General features: G+C 39.2%; 1 protein-coding gene across 1 annotated transcript in view; it reads right to left on the bottom strand.

Annotated features, from left to right (window-relative positions):
• Positions 1–654: 654 nt before the first annotated feature.
• The window catches only part of OOSP4A (oocyte secreted protein family member 4A), a 29,461-nt gene continuing 5,839 nt past the window's right edge, over positions 655–24,276 (bottom strand). The window contains 5 exon segments of the mRNA XM_074329207.1: positions 655–708; positions 710–730; positions 732–806; positions 808–966; positions 968–1,202. Coding sequence (XP_074185308.1) covers positions 655–708; positions 710–730; positions 732–806; positions 808–966; positions 968–1,202 — 544 coding nt within the window.

Here is a 24,276-nt window from a genome sequence, read left to right as displayed (position 1 = left end):
AATCCTCAACTAAAAACATAAGAAACCAATTCTAATTTATGAACCTAACATGTTTCCTCAATGCTGGGATATTTTCTATTTGATTGCCTTATTCAAATTTATATCTCAAGAGCTTTACAAAATACATTATCTAAACAGAAAAGCAATAAGGTATCATGCAAAAGAGTATTGGACTAAGACTTACGATATGAATTCTGGTACCAACCAGCAGTAAAACCATGGGCAAGTCACTTAACTTATCCCAGAATAAGCTTCTTCATCCCTAAAATGAAGCTAATAATCCCCCGGTTGTGTAGAAAGTCAATGCAGGTTCTAGAAGCACAAAAATCTGGGTTTGTAGCCTCAGGTTCCCTCATTCTTGATATACCGTATGAACTTGGTAAATAAAACGAAAATTCTGAGAGCTTTGATTTCCTTTTTTTTAAAGTTATGCAAAATTTTACTTTAAAAAAAAAATGCCTTTTACACATTTAAAATCTGGGGAAGTTCCTTTTTCCTAGCCAAGGGTTCATAAACTCGGACAGTAAAGCCAGTTCATTCATTTAAAAAGAACTTTTTAAAAAGAGTAAACGATGACACCCACAGGCATTTTCCAACTGCTAAGAAGCAGTGCAATCCTCAGGCAGCCAGAGGAGCAGGGATAGTGAAGTTGCCTCACTCTCCAGAATTTATAGCTGAATTCCTACACTTAAGAGGGAAGGACAAAATTTATGTAGTCCAACAGAGGTAAAACTATTCCCAAATGACACCCCTGCATGGATCCCCACATTTTCTACTCGATACGATGTTGAGCTGTCCTTTCTTGTTGGACTGTGAGAGTTTCCCAGATGTATTGTTATTATGCCCGTTCACTTTTTCCACAAAGAGGAATAAAATCTTTCTTTGAATATAGTATGATATTGGGATGTGACCTCCAATATCTAAACTCACTAGTTCACATGTGATTGAACTGTCAATGAGAATACTTCAGAGGCCATTCATATTTCTTGATGCCATATGAAGAGAGAAGATAAAGAAACTCAAAGAAATCCAGCAGCCCTTGGGTTACAGGACTGCCAGTTCCTGGATATTGTTCCTAAGGCAGGGGGTGCAGTTAATTCACATACGGCGCTCGTCTGATTCTGACCTGGAGCCAGTGTTCAGAATAGACTAGAGACACATCATCAAAATCACGAACCAACACAAAAAGCTCAGGGGGCGTTCTAACATACTAGAGATCTTCATTACTTCAGATTAACAAAAAATATTTATTTATTGCTGTGTGATGAATTACCCCAAAACTTAGTGGCTTAAACAACAATAAACATTAATTATTATACTCAGTTTCTGTGGATCAGATTCTGTGAGTCAGCTTAGCTGAGTGGTTTTTGTCTCAGGGTCTCTCATGAAGTTCTAATCAAGGTATCAACTAGGCTACAATGATCTGAAGGCTTGACTGGGGCTGGAGCATCTGCTTCCCCCAAAAGAGCCAAAAGAGAATAAGGCAGAAGCAGCATTATGTTTTATGACCTAGTCTTAGAAGTCATACCTTGTCACTTCTTCCACATCAATCATTAGAAGCAAATTACTAAGTCCAATCCATGATCAAAGGAAGATGGTTTGGCTCCACATTTTAAAGGAGAGAGTGTCCATTTGAAGGTCTTTTTTTTTTTTAATTGAGGTTAAAAAGAACACAACATAAAATTTACTCCTTTAATTATTTTCAAATATAATGCTAACGATATTCATATAGTTGTGCAACAGAGCTCTAGAACTTTTTCACCTTGCACAACTGAACTCTATCTCTATTAAACAACCCTCTATTTCCCTCTCCCCCCAGCCCCTGACAGACACAATCTTACTTTCTGTTTTATGAGTTGCACTATTTTAGATACCTCATATAAGTGAAATCATACAGTATTTGTCCTTCTGTGTCTGGCATGTTTCACTTGAATGTCCTCAAAGTACATCCATGTGGCAACATGTGACAGGATTTCCTTCCTTTTTAAAGCTGAATACATCAGTTGTATGTATATACCACAGTATATTTATTTATTCATTCATACGACAATTAAGTTCACGAACTTGTTGCAATCATGTTGCTAACTTTTTTGATATCAGAGGGATTATTCATTATGAATTTGTACCTACTGGACAAACAGTTAACCAAGTTTACTATTTGGAAGTGTTGAAAAGGCTGCATGAAAAAGTTAGGTGACCTGAACTTTTCACCAACAATTCATGGCTCTTGCATCACAACAATGTACCAGCTCACACGGCACCATCTGTGAGGGAGTTTTTAGCTAGTAAACAAATAACTGTATTGGAACACCCTCCCTACTCACTTGATTTGGCCCCCAATGACTTCTTTCTTTACCTGAAGATACAGGAAATATTGAAAGGAAGACATTTTGATGACATTCAGGACATCAAGGATAATATGATGACAGCTCTGATGGCCATTCCAGAAAAGTGTTCCCAAATTGCTTTGAAGGGTGGACTAGGCGCTGGCGTCGGTGCATAGCTTCCCAAGGGAAGTCTTCGAAGGTGACTGTAATGATATTCAGCAATGAATGTGTAGCACTTTTTCTAGGATGAGTTCGCAAACTTAATTGTCTGACTTCGTTATAACCATGGACCCTTGGGGTGATTTCACCTCTTGGCTATTGTGAATAATGCTGCCATGAACATGTGTGTGCAGATATCTCTTCAAGACCCTGCTTTCTGTTTTTGGATATATATCCAGAAGTAGGCTTGTTAAATCATATGCTAATACTATTTTCAATTTTTTGAGCAATCGCCATACTGTTTTCCATGGTGGCTGCACCATTTTACAGCCTCACCAATAGTGCACAGGAGTTTCAATTTCTCCATACTTTCCCCAACACTTGTTATTTTCTGTTTCTGTTTTTGTGGGTGTTTCTGAATAACTTTTTGTTTTAATAATTACTTTACTCTTTTGTTCCCTTAATAATATATGTACCCAATTCGCCATCTTCTTCCCATGTGTTGTTTTTGTTTTTATAGTAGACCTCCTAATGGGTGTGAGGTGATATCTCATTGCAGTTTTGTTTTGCTTTACTCTAATGATTAGTGATATTAAGCATCTTTTCACACATGTGTTGATGATTTGTGTATATCATCTTTGAAGACATGTCAATCCAAGTCTTTTGCCCATTTTTTCAATTGGTTTTTTTGTTCTTGTTGTTGAGTCCTGCAGGTATATTTTTAAACAACACCTGTCTTATAGATTGCTGTGAGATCTAAAAAATTCATGTATGCAGATCACATTTACTGTCCCAGCGTAGGCATCCCCAAAATATTACTTGTCCTCTCAAGGTTGTTATATTAAATAATATATGTAAAACTGTTTTAAAAATCATAAAGTGCTATGCAAATGTGAGTTAGTACTCCATGTCTGTATGCAAAATATTTTAATATTTTCTCAGGTTCTCCACATTTAAACATATAAATCTTTTCATTTTCAGACTTCATTGTAGTTTTTGCTGTAATCCTTTTTTTTTCTGTTTTATTTCAAGTTTTATCAAAATATACCAGCCAAAATAGAATGAGTAAAGGAGTGGAAACAATAGCTAATTTCACTAAAGCAAAGTCAGAGTAAGATCTATTTGAAAATAAAGTAAATATGAAGAAAGCTGCAACAGATTACACTATTGAAAAATCCTAGGAGAACCAGAACTGCAGTTTCTTCAGAGAATGTGAGTGATGTTGAAAGATTAACAACGTTTGGATAACATTAATTACAGTGATGTTATAAACTCTGGTATTCCAGTTGCCATAACAACCGCTATATGTTGGTTTTCTAATGGCATTTTGAACAAGTGCTGAAGCGAACTGCAGCACTTCAGAACTCCGATTGCTGTCATTCAGTGATTTTTAAATTGAATTGTTTTGTTCTTAAAGAGTCAGAATATGTCACTGTCTTCAAAAATATTCTCAAAATTATGGGGAGCAAATGATAAACCTTCCTATATAATTATAGAGTACTCAAGGAAAAAAATATATATTGTTTTAATAAAAATTAACAGATTTTTTTTTTATTACGTACTCATAGGAAATAGAAAAAAAAAAAGGAGGAGGAAAGGGGCAAGTGTTTTCATACTTCTCAGAAGACTTTGTTCCCTGAGGGAATTACTTGACAATAAAATTCTTCCTAGAAAAGCTTACTTTTATCAGTTATATTTCTCATCTCTCCATTCTCTTTTCTTTTCACCAACTTTTTTCTCCCTTGTGATGAATTCTTGGAACCTGTGATGCTGATCAAGGTGGATGCTACATCTTGTAAGTAAGTGAGGTAAGGTCATCTCCTTCACTCAGCTCTCTTCCCTCTCCTGATTAACCCTTCCTTTCTTCTCAGGCACTGCCCTGTGTACATAATACAAAAAAGATTTCTTGCCACTGGCTTATATTACATTGAATTTTAATATTCCCAGAAGAATATGTTAAGTACATATTGTGTCACTGACAAGAAGCAAAGCCCGATTGTAATAGACAGGCTTCGAAGTTCTTTCTCAGCCCACAGCCTACGCTACTCCTGCTGCCTTGGGGCATCCTTCCACCCACCCACAAATAAGAATCATCAATTGAATCACAGGTGAGCACCAGAATCAATTCATCCATAAGAAGTGAATTAGACAGATTCTCTCTTTCTCCCCTTCTTTTCTCTCTTCTCTCTCTCTCTAAATTGAGCCAAGGTAAAAGCTGACCATTTGCAATAGTGTTTGCAGCAGAAGTATGGTGTTCTTTGACAAAACTCTGGGCTGCAGGATTCTAAAGGGGACGTGCACCCACTCTCCCCTGACCCCTACCACAGCCCCAGCAGCATCTCAGTCCATACCCCGCACCTCAAGTCATGGAGAGGGCATCATTCCATGGAAGGCACAGTGTCCCAGAAGCCCTGATCCCATAGTAATACCCTTTATATAAACCCATGTCTGCCCCTCCACCAGGCACACTGTTGGCACCCTTTCAACACTCTCTTCTCTCCCCTTGCTTCTTAGAACCCCACCCAGATATCCAGGGGCTTCTATCCTGCCTTTTCCAAAGCTCCCACTGTCGCCAACTCCTCAGAGGCTTCCCAGGGACCAGCAAAGTAAGCTGATCAGTCTGGCTCAGGCTTTTATTGACCTAGAAGCACTGCAGGACCAGGGTCATGGCTCAGAAAGCAGCTGGCAGGCAAAAAGGTGCTTTAAACAGTGACATCAGCTAGAATTAACAAAGGTCACAGGTGTGGGACTCATTTCTCACCCAAGGTGAAGCAGGTATGCTGACCTCCTTCCCTTTAAGTCTTCTCTGGATGCTCCTTTTAACCTGATTTCACTGGGACATGTGTGAACAGGTAAGAGGAGCAGCCTGTGCTGGAGTCACGCTCCACTCTCCTCATTCTAGTCTCTGCCTGGGGACACTGACCTTTGTGGGTTTCATCAATGGACTCTTTTGCCCTCTGACTGCAATGGGTTCAGCCTATTAGGGATCTATGACATGAGATAAGAGGGAGGGAGAAGGAAAAGGAGCTGGGGAATTCATGCCTCTGGTTCCTTCCCTGAAGGAAAACCTTGCAGTCATTTCTGCATGATTCTTACCTCCAGTTCCAGTAACTAATCCCTCCCATGTGTTCTTGAACCCAGGAGTTGTAACTGAATCCAGTTGATTCAATTATAGATTGATGGATTTATGGATTCCTTACACACTGCCCACACCTTTGTAAATAGTCCTTTTACTAATAACCTTTGTAAATAGTCACATTAATTTAATGTGAGTGAGTGGCCTCTGGTTCCTGCTGGGATCCTGATATAAGAGTCCCTAAATGCTGTGGTGTATCCTCTCTGTCCCTTACACCTAGGATGGCCTTGAGCCCTATCCTACCTCCCCTACTCCAAGTATGGTCAGCCTTAGACCGCACCCCTATAACCCCAAAATTCTGTTCCATGACTGATAGGATAAAGAGAGGTGGTAGGAGTCAGACTGACTGAGGAGCAGAGACAGGGAAAGACAAGGCTTAGCATGGCCTTCTAGGCAGGTGGAGGTCAGACTTAAAGAAGGCTTCTCTGAGCCCCAGTTGGCAGGTGCTCAATCAGAAAGAGGATGGATTGGGCTCAGAAAACCTAAGAATAGTGGAGCTCTGAAGCAGGTCAACAGCCAAGACTGGGTAGGAACAAATTTCAGCAATGGACAGGGGAGGTCAGCAGCTCTTTCTCAAGTCTGAGGAAGTACAGGCAGGCTCGCTGTCAGGAGCACAGCTTGATAGGGATGGAGGAGAGGAAGGCATCAAATAATGGTCCAATAGGACAACCCCTATAGATAAGAATTTAAAACATAGATTACCAGAGGTGCAAGGGGATTTATCAGTTATATATTTAAATCACTTCACTTTTAGATGAGGACTACTCAAGTCTTAGTCAACTGGACCCAGGATGGTAAGTGACAGAACAAAGACAAACACCCAGAATTTTTCACTTTTAGACTCATAATTTACCCATGAAACCCGTGCCTCCGTAACAATGTGTTCATACTACTTTTTTAAAAAAAATCAGAATAGTTTTGTATAAAAATAAGATGTTATGGACTTGATATTTTGACTTCAAGTATATTTTGAAGTAATCACCAGAAAAAAAAAAAATGGCGTAGTAGAAATAATCAATACAGAATCAAACATAATAGCTAAAACTATATATGCTAAATTTGATACTGACAAAAAACTGGCTAAAGAATCTCGTTGTGTTGGTAATTCTCAAAACTACAAAAATTGACCCATTTAAAATTGCACTTTGTAGAAATAACACAAAATAAGACTGACAAAGATGAAAACTGCACATGGCAAAATTTGTTATTGACTTTAAAAATTGACTAAAGAATCAAATCTTCTTGTCAAAAATTATACCTGCAAAACCTGACCCGGGAAAGTTAGGCTTGGTAGAAAATGACCACAAAGGACAACTCAAAACTGCTGAAGATAAGGCTGGGAAAATTTAATATGGACATAAAATGTGATCATTGAATTAAATCTAAATTATTTCAGTAAGATAAAAATACTGAAAATTATTTGAATGCATAGGAAGAAATTTGATCAAAGAATTAAATTAACTTGAAAGAGTTGTCTCCAGAAAATAATTTCTTGATGATATTCTGAGCAATGTTGAAACAATTCTGACGAAAATATTTATATTCATTCAATGAAAATGACCCGAGGGTCAAAACAACTGAGAGGGAAATATCCTATGTGGGATTTCTCAGGCAGCCCCTACTCCTGGGGCTTCCTTTTACTGCTTTGTAGTCGTTGAGGACATGTAGGATCTCTTTCTAGGGTTCTAACACCTCCCCCTATGTCAAAATAACATGTACTTAGGGAGTGGTCTCAGCTTTACCAGAAAACATGACGTTCCCAATACCCTCACTAATTCATTGGGGACTTGCACTTTAAAATCAACCTACACATCACCTTACACCCATTAGGATAGGTACTGTTTAAAAAAAAAACAGAAAGCAACACATTTTGACGAGGGAGTGGAGAAATTGAAACTCCTGTGCACTGTGCCACCACTGTGGAAAACAGTGTGGGGGTTGCTCAAAAAATTAAATATAGAATTAGCATATGATTAAACAATCCTACTTCTGGGTATATACTACAAAAAATTGAAAGCAGGGTGTTGAGGATATATTTGCACAATCATGTTCATAGAAGCATTCTTCACTATAGCCAAGAGGGGGAAGCGCCCCAAGTGTTCAATCATGAACGTGATTGTGCAAATGACAGATGAATGAATAAACAAACTGTGGTATATACATATGATGGAATCTTACTCAGCCTTAAAGAGGATAGAAACCCTGTCACATGCTACCACACAGATGAAATCTGAAGAAATTATGCTAAGAAGCCAAAAACAGAAGGACAAATACTGTATGATTTCATTTACATGGCGGATCTAAAGTAGTGAAACGCATAGAAACAGAAAGTTTGCCAGGGGCTGGGAGGAGAGGGAAGCAGGGACTTATTTAACAGAGATAGAGTTCAGGTATGCAAGACGAAAAAGTTCTAGAGCTCTGTTGCACAAGAGAGTGGATATAAATAAGTCTAATGAACTGTGCACTTAAAAATGCCTATGATGGTAAATTTTATATTATGTGTTTTCCCCCACAATTAAAAAAAAATCAACCTATATGAATTTTTAGTGGGTAAAATTTAAACAGTGTAAGAAAGTTGAGGCAATAGCCTCAAAGAGTGGTTCTCCAACTTTTTCCTGGCATTTTCTTCAGGACAGAGAAAAGTCAACACAGTCTGTCTGAAGACCCTCGCTTGGAGCAGAAACTTTTCTAAAGCCTTGTACTTTTCTATAAAATACATGCCAATTTTGCCTATCACTTCATACTGGATCAAAGTTCATTTTTAAATAGAAATGATACTTTAATTACCAGTGCAAGGAAAAGTGTGTTTCTTTGAGTACAATTCCATGCTGGGATTGTAGAAGTCCCTGGCTTTTATGCAAGTTAGTGTAAAAATAAAGAAAATTAAGCCAACATGGAAAAGCAAGCTTATACTGACACTTACATGACAAAGCCTAAAGACTATAAAAATTTAAAACTTCACTCTTTCCAAATCATTTGTAATAATAACACCCCAAGAGGATTCGTTGTATATATCCTATAGTTTCACATGTCCCCTGGCCCAGCACCATGTACAACCTTAAGGTATAATAGATACAGCAAGTGAGAAGATTATACTAATGTTTGAAGCCATGTCATATGGTCAGGCCACCAGGCTGTAGGACTGAGAGTCCTCATGAAAGAGAAAATCCTCCTACCCCACTCCCCTCTCTCAAAGTCGGGGTTCCTGAAGAGAGATTTCCTGGAGTCATTACACTGGAAGCAAAACTGGGAAATGCAAGTTTTGCCACTGGTCGTGTTTGGTATTGGAATGAGCACTGAACTACTGGAGAGCCCTCCACACCTTTCTTTCTGGCAAACTCCCAGTAGTCATACCTTAAAACTCTGCTTGGGCATCACCTCCTGGGGAAGCGTTTGCGGAGTCTCACCCGTCCAGCCACGGTTCTGACCCCCCCTCTGGAACCCTTCAGCACTGCAAGACCTAGAATTCTGTTGCAGGACCAGAGTCTTAATGCCTCTGGTGATGTAGGTGATTGTAAGGATGCTTAAGGCAATGAGGCAGCACAGACATCAGTCTAAGCAGTTACACAATTCAGCTCTGTGAAATCCTGGAACAATTTAAGGAAGTAACAGTAAAAACAGATTTCCGCCTGTGAAAAGGATGCTTTGGCTCCTTACCGCTGTAACTATGCAATACTCACAGTACACTTTCCCTCTTCCCTAGATCTCTAGGCTTCTGCTTCTTACCAGCTCAAATCTTACCTCCACTTTTATTTCTTCTTTATTCTACTCTGGTTCTATAGCTTTCTGAGTTTCTCACACTGCAAACTGCCTATGAGAGATCATCTGTTGGGTTAGTAAGTTGTGGCCTGTTGGGCAGAATCATGGTTTTAGGCTTCCCCAGAGCCATTGTCAAGCCTAAAGATGGTGGCCTTTGGCCAAGTTACAGATTTCTGATTAATCCAATCATGACCAAGTAACAGGGTTGCATGATAGAAAGCATGGCAACTTATGAACAATGAGCAGCCTTTGCTATTTTGCTCAGAGGCAGTTTGTGCATTCTTCCATTATTGCGTAATGTCACAACATAGTCCAGTTAGGGCCCCATATGGCCAGTCCCATACACAACTATAATCCCCAGGCCAGAGCACTTCCATCTTTGCACCTCCAGCCTGTAACACAGTGCCTGACACATGGTAGGCTCTCAATAAAAGTTTGAAGTTAACTGAAATACAGATGGAACCAGGAAACCTGATTTCAAATTTCAATTTTGCCATCTCATAGCTATGTGAACCAGGGCAAGTTATTTAATCTTTCTGAACCTCTCTTTCCTCATATGTTAAAATACAGCTGTGATAAATATTAAATAAAATGTGGACATATCTAGCACAGGGCCAGGCCAACAGTTGCTCTGTGTTTACATATATATAAAATATATTTACATATTAAACTAATTATAGTAACATAATAATATACATAAATATATTTGATATATTTGTATATATTATACTAAATTTATATATTATATATTTATATTATAAATATAATTTATATATTATATACACATTAAAATCTATATGTAATGATGTCATTATTAATATTAAGGTACATTAATATTTTAATATATTGTGTACTTTATTAATGTGTTTATATTAATATATTGGGTTAATATATTTTAATATATTATAATCTATATATAATTATTAATATCATGTTATATTAATATTCATGTATGTCTAATTATATAATAAAATTAATACATAATAATTATATAACATATATAATAATTTTATATATATTTAAACTTTCTCAGTTTATGTCACTGCTATGTATTATATTTTTGTCTAAATATATCTTCTCTCTCAACCAAAGGGTAAGTTTTAAGGACAAGATCTGTGTCTCACTAACCTTTGCATCACCACCTCACACCAAATTTCTGCACACGGTAGGTATTTAATGTGAATGAATTGTGTGTGGGGGGGCAAAGGATTTAGAAACTGTATATACTTAAAAATCTCCAGATTTTAATATGTTTCAATGCTTAAAAATAAGCAGGAAATATGAAGTAACACAAATAAATTATGGTCAAACTTAGTTTCAGTAAGTCTGGGTGCCTAGCAATCTCCTAAGAAGGTTGACTCTATTCCAGTTTTCCAGTGTTTGTCTCCACCTGCTGTATTTACTGGAAAGCAGCCAAAGCCTTTCTTCTAATAGTGTTTTTCAAGAGCACATCCCTGGGCAACCTCAGCTCTACACTGGGCACATGTACACGCACACGTCTGCAGTTACCACTAGAGGGCAAACTAACACTTACTGCCGTTGCACAACTAAGCCCCGCCAGTAAGTCTGGAGGGAAAAACAGAAGAACCGCTGGCTTCTTAGCTTTGTTTCTAAATGGAAAAATACATGTGGGCATGTCCAGATTTGTACTTCGTGTTCCCTTAATTAGTTATGCGATCTGTCGGCTCACCTTTCCTTTTGTTTTCTATTTCCTCCTTCAAGTTCTTCCCCTTTGGATGGCAACAAATAAAACTTTTTTTTTTTTTTTTTTTAGAGGCTTAACCCACAAAAACAAATCAAGATGAGGTAACAAAAGTAAGCACCACATAATTTAGTTGGTGAAGGTTGGAAAGCTGAGACTTCCTTTGAATTTGTTATTTTTAAATAGAGTGTTTTGTTTTTTTTTAAGGTTTGATTTACCTAATTTTCCATATTTTGCACTTGGCAAGATGGGAAAGGGAGAAGGGGACTTGCAGAAAAAGAAAACCAAGACAGACTCAGTGTGTGTGTGTGTGTGTGTGTGTGTGTGTGTGTACAGATGTGAGGGGGCATTTGTAGGGATGGAGGAAGCACAGGACAAGCAGATGTTGAGGGTTGGATGGTCACAGAAAGGACACTGGCCTGTGAACACTACTGGCCCTCCAGAGCAGTCTGGACTCTAGCGCCAGTTGGGCAGCTGCCCCTTTACGCAGCCTTAGAGAAGTCACTCTACTCACACCTTGGTTGCCTTGTCTACAATGTAAGGAATGTATACTACATGATCTTCTAATTCAAATATGAGCCTATGTTGAATGAGAGAAAACATGGGGGCAGGGATGGAAATGCAAGATGAATGTTCATGGAGAATCCTGAAAATAACCAAGCACACAAACCAACAAATAAACTATAAAGCTGAGTGTAAAAACAGTCTCCCATGCAGACTTTCCTTTGCAGGATTTTCTCACATGGCTGGAACCCTCAAACACTGAGCTGCCCTCTGTCCTACCCCTTGGAGCGTCCAGGGAAGGCAGGTATCTGAGCACTCCAGCAAAGACACAGCCGTGGCGTGATGGGCTAGTCTTGGTCGGAGCTCTAGGGGAGCAATTTCCGACCCAAAATGACAAGCTAACAAAATTCTCAACAAGAACTGACTCATGCCTAGTTAGAGCACTGGGCAAAGAAATACACAGCGGTGGGAATGGTAGTGTTAGTTTCCCATGGCTGGTGTAAGCTCTGCTGCCTACGTAAATGTTGGCTTTTTATGACTTTTGGAAAAGGCCACTATCTTTCTATTTCATCTGCACAGTTGGCAATTACTCTAATCTTGTGGCACCCTAATAATCAGCTGGGCTGTGGGTTCAGAGCTATTATTCCTCACTGACATTGTAAGAGCCAATTAATTACTACTTACAAAGCTTCAATTATTTTTTATCTTAACACTTCTGAGAGTTCTCACCAGATAATCACTGAAGAAGAGTTTCCAACCCCATTTGGTTATTCCCATAAAATTAGCTCTAATTTAAACAAAGAGTTTTACTTTGCCTATAACAAATATACAGTCATTTGTCACTTAAAGACAGGGATATGCTCTGAGAAATACATCGTTAGGTGATTTAATCATTGTGTGAACATCATAGGGTGCACTTACACACACCTAGATGGTTCAGCCTGCTGCATACCTGGGCTACGTAGTACAGCCTGTTGCTCCTAGGACACGGCCTGTACAGCATGTTACTGTACTGAATACTGTAGGCTATTGCAACATAATGGTAAATATTGGTATATCTAAACATAGAAAAGGTACAGTAAAATATAGTATAAAATTATTTTTTGAAAGATACGCTTGTATGGGGCGTTTACCAAGAATGGAGTGTGCAGGACTGGAAGTCGCCCTGGGTGAGTGGTGAGTGAATGTGAAGACATACTGTCCACTACTGTAGACGTTATAAACACTGTACACTTTTCAAACTTTTCGATCCCTTTATAATAATACTTAGATTAAAACACACATACCGTGTACATCTTAACAAAATATTTTTTTAATCCTTATTCTATAAGCTTTTTTCCAATGGAAAAAATTTTTTTTTTCACTTTTTAAACATTTCTGTGAAAAACTAAGACACAAACGCACACATTAGCCTGAGCCTACGCGGGTCAGGGTCATCAGTATCACTGCCTTCCATCTCCACATTGTCCCATGGGAAGGTCTTCAGGGGCACTGACGCCAGGAGCTGTCATCTCCTATGATAGCAATGCCTTCTTCTGGAATCCCTCCTGGAGGACCTGCCTCAGGCTGTTCTTGAGGAAATGTCACTCTTTCCAGAAACACGACCATGGTGATTTGCTTGGTTTGTTTCTTTTTTCTTCACAGATTTGCTGGTAAGCAGATGGTGCACCATGAACATTCCTCTCTGTTAATTAAAACCTTTCAGTGTTGGGGTCCATGTTTTCAAACTTTTTAAAGAGCTTGTTGAGGTCTGCAAAAGCTTCTGCGAAACCCTGCACTGTGAATTTCCTTGAGGGGTCTTTTTTCTTCTCCTGCAGTTTCTTTTTCTCTTGTCTCTTCTTCAGCTATGCATTCCTATTCCAGCAGAGTGCTAACATTTAAGTTCCCTAAATGACAATGTTTCAGCTTGTTTCTCTTATTGTCTCACTCCTCTCACTTCCGGAGCTATTCTCATCAACAACTTCAATAATGCTGACCCACGCCTCTGCCCAACCCAACGTCAGAAAGTCTTAGCATTCAGCAGCTCGCATAGAGAGCTTTAAAAAAGAATCAGCTACTACAGATTCTTAAAAACACGGCTCCCACGACACCTGTCACCCAATTTATTCATAACACCTCGTAAGCGACACTGCTTGCGGCAAGACTGGTTGTGTGAGCATTTAAGCAACAAATATCAGCAACTAGGAAGTCCATAAATAGCAGCAGGGAGGACAAACAGCATGACTCAGTCAGCCTTCTGAGTCCCGAGTCCCCGAGTGTCAGGGACTGGCCTTCCTCCTTAATTATGGGGCACTAGACCCATTGTCTCTGAAGCCACCTTTGAGTCTCATCTCACCAGACACCCAGTTTCCTTTGAAGATGTGCAATCTGCCTCCTTCTAACTACCATGAGAAGTTAAAATGCCAGGGCTGAGAGGCCTCCTGGGAGCTAGAGGTCTGTATTCTCAGCAGTTAACCCCTGTTGGAGACAAGCAGCTGTCCCTGCTGGTGGCTGAGTCTAGTCCTGGATTTGGCACTCTCAGTTTGTGGGACCTCAAATATATCACTTCACCTTGCTAAATTTATCCCCTCAATGATGAGGGTAATAAAGGTTACCTAGATACAGGGTTATTATGAAGATTAAAATTAATTTGGCCAACTGTATGACATTGTGGAAAAGGCAAAACTATAGAGACAGGAAAAAGATCAGTGGTTGCCAGAAGGTCTGGGATGAACAGATGGAGAACAAGGTGTTTTTAGGGCAGTGAAACTACTCTATATGATATTGTAAGGGTGGATATGACATCATATATTTGTCAGAACCCATAGAACTGAACAACCCAAAAGTGAACCCTAATGGAAACTATGGATTTTGTTTAATAATAGTGTACTAATATTCATTCATTCGTTAAAACAAACATACCACACTAATGTAAGATGTTAATAACAGCAGAAACTGCGCAGAGGGAGGGGATGGCTTACTTTGTACTTTCTGGGCAATTTTTCTGTAAGCCTACAACTGCTCTAGAAATAAAGTTTTACTGCATGATCTCATTTATATGTGGAATCTAGGGGGAAAAACTCATAGATACAAAGAACACATTGGTGGTCGCCAGAGACCAGAGGCAGGGCAGGGAATGGGCGAAATGGGTAAAGGGAGTCAAAGGGTACAGACTTCCAGTTATAAAATAAAGAAGTCACGGATGTAATGTACAGCATGGTGACTATGGTTAATAATACTGGATTGCATATTTGAAACTTGCTATGAGAGTAAATCTTAAAAGTTCTCATCACAAGAAAAAAATTGTAACTATATATGGTGGTGTTAACTAGACTTGTGGTGATTATTCCACAATATATGCAAACATCAAATCATTATGTTGTATTCATGAAACATGTCAATTATATCTCAATAAAAAATAAATATTTAAAAATTTTTAAGCAAAATAAAGTCTTTTTTTAATCAATTGGGAAAAGATATTTAAAAAAGTGCTTTACGAATACTAAAGAGGTATATAAGCATAAAGCTTAACACCAAATCATCTTAAAGAACTTAATTTTGAAAGCTTGTTTGGAGGTGCACTGAGAGTATAATCTACATCAAAGGGAAGAGCCCCAAGGTACTTCCTTAATTACCTGTCTTTGTGCCTACAGAGCTGGTCAAGATGGAGGGGAAGGTGGACCATCGCTGACTGTCTTCGCTGCCGACTGAAAAGATTTCTGCAAAATCCAAAGCCTGGTACAATGATTCTACCTTCACAAGACTACTCCTATGAGAATTCTGCATCAAATACCTCTTTTAAATTGCCCAAGAAATTTTAATACAAAAAATCCTTCAGCACTTTTTCTTTTAATTCTCTGTCATCCCACTCTCACCTTGCCCAATATTTAGCAGTCATGTTTGATTAAGACCACATTTTTCAGAGGTGAGAAAGCTATGAGAAGATTTAGGTCAAGATTAAGTTCAGGTAGGTTAGGAAGGAAAATCTTTCTTACTTTAAGCCAAAGAATGTCTAAAATAGATGATGCTACTCACAGCATTTTGCTGTGAGGAATGGGGGGTAGAAGGATGGCCATAGCTGGGGCCTTAGAAACGTTATCTCTGATGTCTGCCATACCCTGAAAGGGGGGGACTATAAATTACAGAGAGGGAAAGAGCATCAGTGAGGTGAAATAGCTAACCCCAGGTCACACAGCAGTGACTGAACGAGATTCAAAGTCAAGACAGAGGATGCCATCCCTCAGGCCTTGCCAAGGGTAACCAGCTAGCTAATTTCAGTCACCTTACTCTTGGACAGTGGTGGCCAGCTGCATTACCTCTCCTGGATAATACATGTTCTTTTGACAAGAACCTTCAAAGCTTTTGACAACCTTTAGTGTTCACCACATATGGTTTTTGAAACTCTTTTCTAGGAGCTATTATTAGACTTGCTATGAAAAATAAAAGTTTCCATTGTCAAATAACTTGGAAATGCTACATACACATGAGGTACCCCTTTGTGAACGGTTATAATGCATATTCACATGGTAAAGGCTCTGGGCAGCCGGTAGTTAAAAGAAACTAAAAGAAACCACTTAGCCTAGTTTAACCCCAACATCTCCCAAAGTTATGTGAGCATTGCGCGCGTCTCACAGTATGCTTCTCAACACGTCCTTGAATGCCAGCATAGGAAAAACTAGCTTGAAAACAAAGAAGTAACTAATGATGGACGTTATAGCCATCCTGACATGATCATGAAAGACCATTTGGGGAAAATGATCTCCTATCAGTAGCTTTCCCACCTATGCTCGGATGAGTAGGGTACTCTCCATGTGGTGACAATAAATACATTTGCCCAGGACCTGTGTATATGATTACCCCACAACCTGATGATGGGCCCTTTTATTGTTGGTTAGGCATTAGAAGTACTCTCAGCCAGGGAGCATTTAGAGGTTACATTTAGATTCTGGGGGAATATTTAGCTGTTGTCAACTGGAAAACAAAACCTGGTGAGAGCAAACAGAACAGAGTCAGATGAGAAAGAATAAAGAAAAACAAGCTGTGAATTTGACACCTCTTGCCTTCCTCCCACTCACTATCTGAATATATAGACAGAAGCCTCTATATATGCATTTAAGGATCAACATCCGTAATGAATGGTACTTGAAATTTGAGCCACTTTGAATATAAATACGATGCACTGTGTCAGCGTGTAGGAGGAAAAAGTAGACAAGGGAAAGACTTCTTTGCTACATATAACTGCAAATGGGCATGGAAGTTTAGATCTTTGAAATCTAATAGTTGAGGTCACTTTCAAAACCACTCCCAAATTCAGGGCACAGAATGTCTTAGTCATACCCAACAGGTTTAGCTAAAGAACGTGACCAAAGCACAAAAGCAGCCATTAGGTTTTCCAAAGGATGAGAACACGTCCTGTCTGGGGACATACACGCACACCCCTATGCAGAGCGGGCCCCACAGCTGTCCAGTCTTGGCGCAAGCCTTGCGGGGCGTGGAGCCAGGAGGGAAGCCTGTAGAATGAGGCTGGGCTGTGCTGGAATGAGCCACTCCCTCAGAGAGTCTAAATGAGGATGAAGAATTTCTGCACCAACTAGAGACTCAAAGCCATCCAAGAATAGAAGTGGAGGGGACAAGGGCTTTTTAACTTTCTTCCATAACAATCCAGATTAGAATGTTGTTTCTAAGGAGGCTTTGGTTTCCCTTAGGAGAGCTCTGGTTTCCAAGTGGCCTTTCTTGCACAAAAAGGCATTCAATAAAATTTGTTGAATGAGTGAGTGTTAAGTTTGAAGTGGAAAAGAATATATGGTCTGACAACTAAGTTTGTGAACTTGTTGCACTGATGTTGCTAACCTTTTTTGATATCAGAGGGATTATTCATTATGAATTTGTACCAACTGGACAAACAGTTAACCAAGTTTACTATTGGGAAGTGCTGAAAAGGCTGCATGAGAAAGTTAGACAAAAACGACCTGAACTTTTGGCCAACAATTCATGGTTCTTGCATCACGACAATGTACCAGCTCACACGGCACTGTCTGTGAGGGAGTTTTTAGCCAGTAAACAAATAACTGTATTGGAACACCCTCCCTACTCACCTGACCTGGCCCCCAATGGCTTCTTCCTTTACCCAAAGATAAAGGAAAATTTGAAAGGAAGATATTTTGATGACATTCAGGACATCAAGGGTAATAAGATGACAGTTCTGATGGCCATTCCAGAAAAGAGTTCCCCAATTGCTTTGAAGGGTGGACTAGGCACTGGTTTCGGTGCATAGCTTCCCAAGGGGAGTACTTTGAAGGTCACCATAGTGATATTCAGCAATGAAACATGTAACACTTTTTCTAGGATGAGTTCGTGAACTTAATTGTCAGACCTTATATTAGGCAAGGTCCCAAGCATGAGTTGCCACAGGAGCAAGAGACAGCACAGAAACCAGAGGTGCTTCATGAGAACAACTAGGTACCCAGACTAGAACAGTCGCCAAGTAGGAAGATGATATCACACAGTGATTATGAGCATGGGCTCTAAGCAAGATAAATTTGAGTTAGAATCTCAGCCTCACCACTTACTAGTTGTGTGATCCTGGGCAAGTTAGTTAACTTTGCTGATCCTTAGTTTCCTTACTTTAAAGTCACTTGAGGATTAAATGCAATAATACACATAATATACTTAGTATTCTGCTAGCCACATAGTAAGTGTTCGATACGCTGTAGTCATTATAAGGATCAAATTTCTCTCCACAATTTGGATATTTGGAGACACAAGAAGAACTGATGAGCAGGAGGAGAAGAGATGAAGAAAACTAGAAAGTTAAACTCTCTTTTATGACTTGATGAAATGTCCGTGGAAGAAGACAATCTCAGCAAGGATGCCTCAGGTAAACTGAATGGGCCCCCTGCCCATATTTGTGAATGAGAGTTTACAGCATCAGCATGACATTGAACTGACATGAGCAGAAGGTGCTGGGGGAATGTAAGGAGGGGGTGTAACTGAATCTGGGATGGGTGGTTTGCTTTGCAGGAACCGTCTGCTTTTGGGAGAGGAAAAGTGCCCACCTGATTGATCATGAAACCAGCATTTTAATATCATTCTTTAATTTCCATGATAGTTTTAAATAAGTTCCAGCAAGTCTTCATTTTTAACAATATATCCTTGGAAACAAGGTCAGAAAACAGAAAGGATGAAGCCAAATCCCTCCCCCTAGGTGTCTACTGTGCTGCTGGAAAGACAGACAAGCAGTCTGTCTCCAAGCTTTGCTGTCCTTAATTCCCACTTCCCTTTGTCCCTGTATGCCATTCACACACCCTGTCACCCTGCCATCGCACTTTCAGTCTATAGGACAAAATGGAAAAGCTTGAGAATATTTTTATAAAATACAGTTACAAGATCAATGGAATGGTTTTGAATGCATTTGCTTGCTAATGGGAATTTTTACGAGAGGGAAATAAAAGCGAAATTAGTTCAAATTTCCCAAGACAGATGTTTTAAAGAAATCTTAGCCTCCTAAAATGCTACCAAAAAGCTTTTCTATTCTGGGAAAGAAGCAAAATTATTGTTAGTTAAATGCCTAATGTTTATTACGACCAGTATATTAGTTTTAGAGCAAATTTACACCACATTGGGATTACATTTCCATGTACCGTGAGTATATTTTATACATCAGTGTCCCTGATTTAGTCCAAGAAACAGTACGCCCATTTCATAGAAGCCAGAAAATAATTTTACTATTTTTTTTATTAGTTTAGAAACTTATGCTGTCATGTGTTTTCTTTAATAATATTGTTGAGTATTTGGCCAAATGCAGTCAATGCAATCTTTATTACGTTATTCCCAGGGGAATAAACACTGTCACTGAGGGTTATGATTCAGTTTCCAAGAGAAGGTGGTGGCCAGCAGCCTGCCGGTGTCAGAGATGACGTTCCCACGTGCTCAGAAGGGTCAAAACTGGGTTACATCAGCAATTTGTTGCAAGTGTCCCACCAACCTCTGACAAATGCCAAAAACAGAAGGCAGAGTGTTTGCTCACTTGCCTTACAAAGGAACATCAGATTAATGGATCAGGACAAAACAGGAGACGGTCATATTCTTCAGAGGAAGAGCGTTTCAGAAACATGCTATTCTTAATCAACTTAGGTCCCCAATATGATAACATACAGGAGAATCTAGAATCCTAGAACTCTAAGAAATGAGGGGAGTGGGGGAAGGCACAAATAATCGCCTGGTGTCAGGTGATTAATGAATGACAATATTTGCTACAGAATTTGCTGTCTTTGCTAGTTTAACCACATATTCTATTCTTTGATTCAGGATCATAGCATCTTTACATTCGGTTTAGGGAGATCACACATCATGAAATGTTTACTTGTATATCCCAAAACATTCAGATGGAGTGGTAAAAATGGAGTGTATATGGTACACATTTAGATAACAGCTACTGACTTCCTCCTCCAAGAAAGCAAAGGTGCCACACAGACTGAGCCGCGGATGTGAGCACAACAGTAATTAAAAGTTCTCCTGTAGTCCCTGCGGAAGGCATCACTTCACTTTCTGAGCAGGAGTCTACTTACACAGCACGAACAACTATCTGCTGAATTTTAATTCTGTCCTTTCTCAAAAATAACTTTGGGCTCTGCTTTAAAATGAAAAATAAAACCCCAAGAAATAACACAGTGAAGGGGCTCGAAATAAGAAAACTTTTCAGACTGCTAGCAGGAATGTTGAATATTAATATGTATTCTACAACGGAACTCGGAGTTTGAGCCCTTGATCAGGAATCGCTAAGACTCTTCCTCAACCTGAAATGAGTTTAAGGAGGCCCCTCAAAATCAGCTTGTGTGTTTGCCTCTAGCATGACACCAACTCTCACCTTTAGACAGAAACGAAGGCAAAAGTGAACCGTGGGGAAACTGAGCACTCCAGAAAGGGCGCAGCATTGGTTCTGAGCTCTGTGAAGAAACCCAGATGAACACAAGAAAACAAATGGGGGTGGGGTCAGTATTTAGGATGGTGGGACACTGAGAAATTGTTTTTTTCTTTCTCAGTTGTGAATTTTCTGTTGTTGTTGTAACACATGCTTCATCCATAGGACAAATCCAGTACAGATGTCAGCCTCCATGAGGACCTGTGTTTTAGTGTAATTTTAAATGTTGAGCTATCCCAGAGATTTGTTCTCACTTCTGTGTTTTTCTTACATAATATATTCTCACCCATCCCCCCAAGTAATCTTATCCACAGTTTATTCAGTCAGCTTCCAAATGGCCGGACCCCCTCACTGAGCACCTACGCTATATATCAACCCCCTGACAGACGTATCCACTGCTTGTCCTACAGACCCCTCATAATCAATTAGTGAACAGTACCTCCATCCAACAGAGCTTCTCCATCCAACCAGACTTCTGAATATCATCTGTAATTTTCTCTCCCTCACATCTAATCCGTGATGTCAGTTCCACGGATTAGATGTGAGGGAGAGAAGGTCACAGATTTCCTGTCAATTCCACCTCTCCGTTTCTCTTGGCCTAGTCCACTGCTCTCCATTTCTACTGCCACCACCTTGGTGAGGGGGCCACCACCATGCCAAACCTGCATGATGTCACAGGCTTCCTAACTGCACTTCTAAGCATTTTCAAAAGCTCAAATCTGAATTTTTTTTACCCTCCTGCTCAAAATCTGCTCCCTTGTTGCCCTCAGTCTAAAGCCAAACTCTGTGTGACATAAAAGGCATTTCTTGATCTAGTCCCAGTTTACTGCTATAATTTCATCCCTTCTACTCTATAATCTAGTCATCCTGGGTCACTTGAAATCCCAAATTCTCTCTTGCCTCTAGGCCTTTCTGACATGCTTTTGTCCCATCTGAGAATGCTTGCCCTTCCACTCCCTAAACCCACATTTCTATACCTGGTTAAATATGTGTACTTTCAGATCTCAGTTTAGGTATCACCTCTTCTGGGGAAACCTCTTTTCCCTCCACACTGATTAGGTGACACACAGTTTTCTATAGCACTCAAATCGAGCACATAAGCCCCTTTATTTCAATTCTCTGTTTACTTCTCCCTCCCTCCCCTAGTAGATTACAAATTCCTTCAAGATAGGGGTTTAGTCTTGTTCACATTTGTAACCTAGCACCTAGCTCAGTGCCTGACACAGGGCGGGTATTCAATCGTTGAACAAAAATTTATTTCTCCCATAATTTTTCTTAGGTTTTGGCAGATATGAAAGAAGAAAACATAAATGAACAAACAGCAAATAAATAAAAAGCTCAGATGTATGATACCTGCCTGCATCCCTATAATCAAGTCATATTTTCTGCAAGTAAACTTTTTCCTATTTTATGTGAAGAAATGAAATAGATCGGTGTTTCGCAGTGTCAGAGAAGGAGAACTACAGCTTTCAGGAAGACAACACCTAAAGAAGCTTGCTATCACCTATGTTAAAAGCCATCACATTCCTGGATGACTTGGACACTCAGGATTTTTCATTAGTCACTCTCTCATCACAAGTGCCAGAAACCCAACTCAAAAAGCATAGGCTAGGTCCCCCTAAAAGTGATTAATTCATGGAATCCAAGGAAAGACTGAATGATTGCACAGAAAGGACAGCCATGCAGTTAAGTCTCAGCAAGGACCCAACAACAAGACTCAAATGCTACTGAGACTGTGACTCTTCTGCAATGCTACTCTCTGCAAAACACTGCTTCTCTCTACCTGGTGGGAAAACCGGGCAGGACTGTTTCGGATGCCACTTTAAGTCCACTATAAAAATCATGTTTTTAAATATTTTTCAGATGTAGAAAACTAATACTTGCTCTTATGGACATTTTTTGGAGGGGGTGAATTATGTAAGAATTTTTGAAAATTAAAAATCACCTCTAATCCCACCACTAATTACTAACATTTTGATATCTTAGTTATTTTCTCTAATTACGAGTAGGTGAGTATATTTTTTAATTTTACAAACTGATATTCATACTCTGTATTATACAGTTTTATGTCCCAGTTATTTTCATTTAACATTTTATCTTGAGCCTTTTCCCACAGTCAGTGAAAATACCATTTTTAATGACAGCGTTATAGTCAATGGTATGCCATAATTCATATAACTATTCTTTTATTACTGGTCATGTAGGTTGCTATTGTAAAGTATTTTTTATTATAAGGATGTCTGAAATACATACATGCACAGTTTTACAGTAAGTGCAGCTAACCACCCCTAGGAAAGATGTAAGGCTTTTAGCCATCACTAAGAATTTCCATTTATTCTACAGAATTAGCCTCCAAAATGAAATAAAATCTAAATCATTATAAGGAATTTACCAAAATGTATACAATTAATAAACATAGCCAATTCCTATTTTCAAACTGTCTCATATAATAAAAACTATTCAAGTTCCTTGCCTCCTTCCAAGCTTTTGGGAATCAATCCCATCTCTTGCTAATAAATACTTGTAGAGTCAGAGAGAGGAGACAGAACTATCTGTGTTACTGCTTGTTGTTTCAATGGGGCTGACGGCCTTGACATCCCACCTCTGTTCCAGAGTTACTAATCCAAGTTCTCTTGTGCAGTTTAACTAGGAATTATACCCCTAAAAATATGCAGCTCCACCACAGGCAGCATTAATGAGTGCAATTCAGTAAAAATAGTGCAGGGCTTACACTCTCACTACACCTGGAAGCCAACATGTTTGCCTGCACATCTTTGGGCAACTCAGTGTCTGTGAGTCAGTTCACTATCCCTGAACTAGAGAAGGGGACAAGTGACCATCTGTGGGGTCCAGATGCTTTACATAGGCTACCTCACTTAATTCTCACTAAGATAAGAAAGCAGGCTCGGATTGGTGAAGTCATTGCTCAGACTGGTAAAGAGGCAAGCCAGGAATCGATTCCAAATCTGTCTAACCCTAAAGCTCATGGTTTTCCCCGTGTCTGACATGTTGCTTCCTGGACTCACTTGGACTGTGGGGAAATTAGCCAGATTTGAATATCTCCTCTAGCATGGTGGGCACAGCTACCGTTCCCATGGCAATTCCTGTATTATAATTGGTTGGGATGGAGGGTTGGGACCAAGGACAAGACGGGTAAAGCAACTGAAGCACTCAGCTCAGGCAAAATTTAAGGGGACACAAAACGTCGTAATCAAGATAAATAATAGTTTAATACAAATATTTTAAAGAGTCTAATTAACTTAATGCAAAAAAATCCACGATGAACAAAATAACAAAATTTTAAGTCAAAACAAGATCTGATAGTGCTATGGCAACCCATCCTGGAGCCTAAGACAAAAGGAAAAAATGCGCTCCTTGATACACATATTCTCCGTATGTTTTAAAGTTTAATTACAATAAGGACTATGTAACAATACCTTATATACATATGATTTTTTTCCCAGAACATTGAAGTAGTTAAGAAATATTGAAAAATTTAAAAGTGGATGTATTAAAACTCACATTATTTTAAATTTACATATTTTATTTATACCCAAAGCAGAATTTATTGTAATTTTACTTTACTGGTTTTCATGGAAGCAAACTCATCAACAATATTTTTGTTAAAAACATTAACCAGTTTTAAATATACATAAAACCATGTAGGTAGTTACGTATATTAATAGTATGTAGCGTATATTCCTTTTGCCTCAGGCTCTGATACGGCTTAGCACAGGACTGGGCTCAGCCCATGGCTTAGACAACCAGCCTCAAACCCTTCAGGGGAATA

This window comes from Rhinolophus sinicus, linkage group LG03, assembly GCF_036562045.2.
Source record: "Rhinolophus sinicus isolate RSC01 linkage group LG03, ASM3656204v1, whole genome shotgun sequence".
Classification (NCBI taxonomy): Eukaryota; Metazoa; Chordata; class Mammalia; order Chiroptera; family Rhinolophidae; genus Rhinolophus; species Rhinolophus sinicus.
The sequence above is the reverse complement of the archived record's forward strand: the minus strand, read 5'-3'. Positions and strand labels throughout refer to the sequence as shown.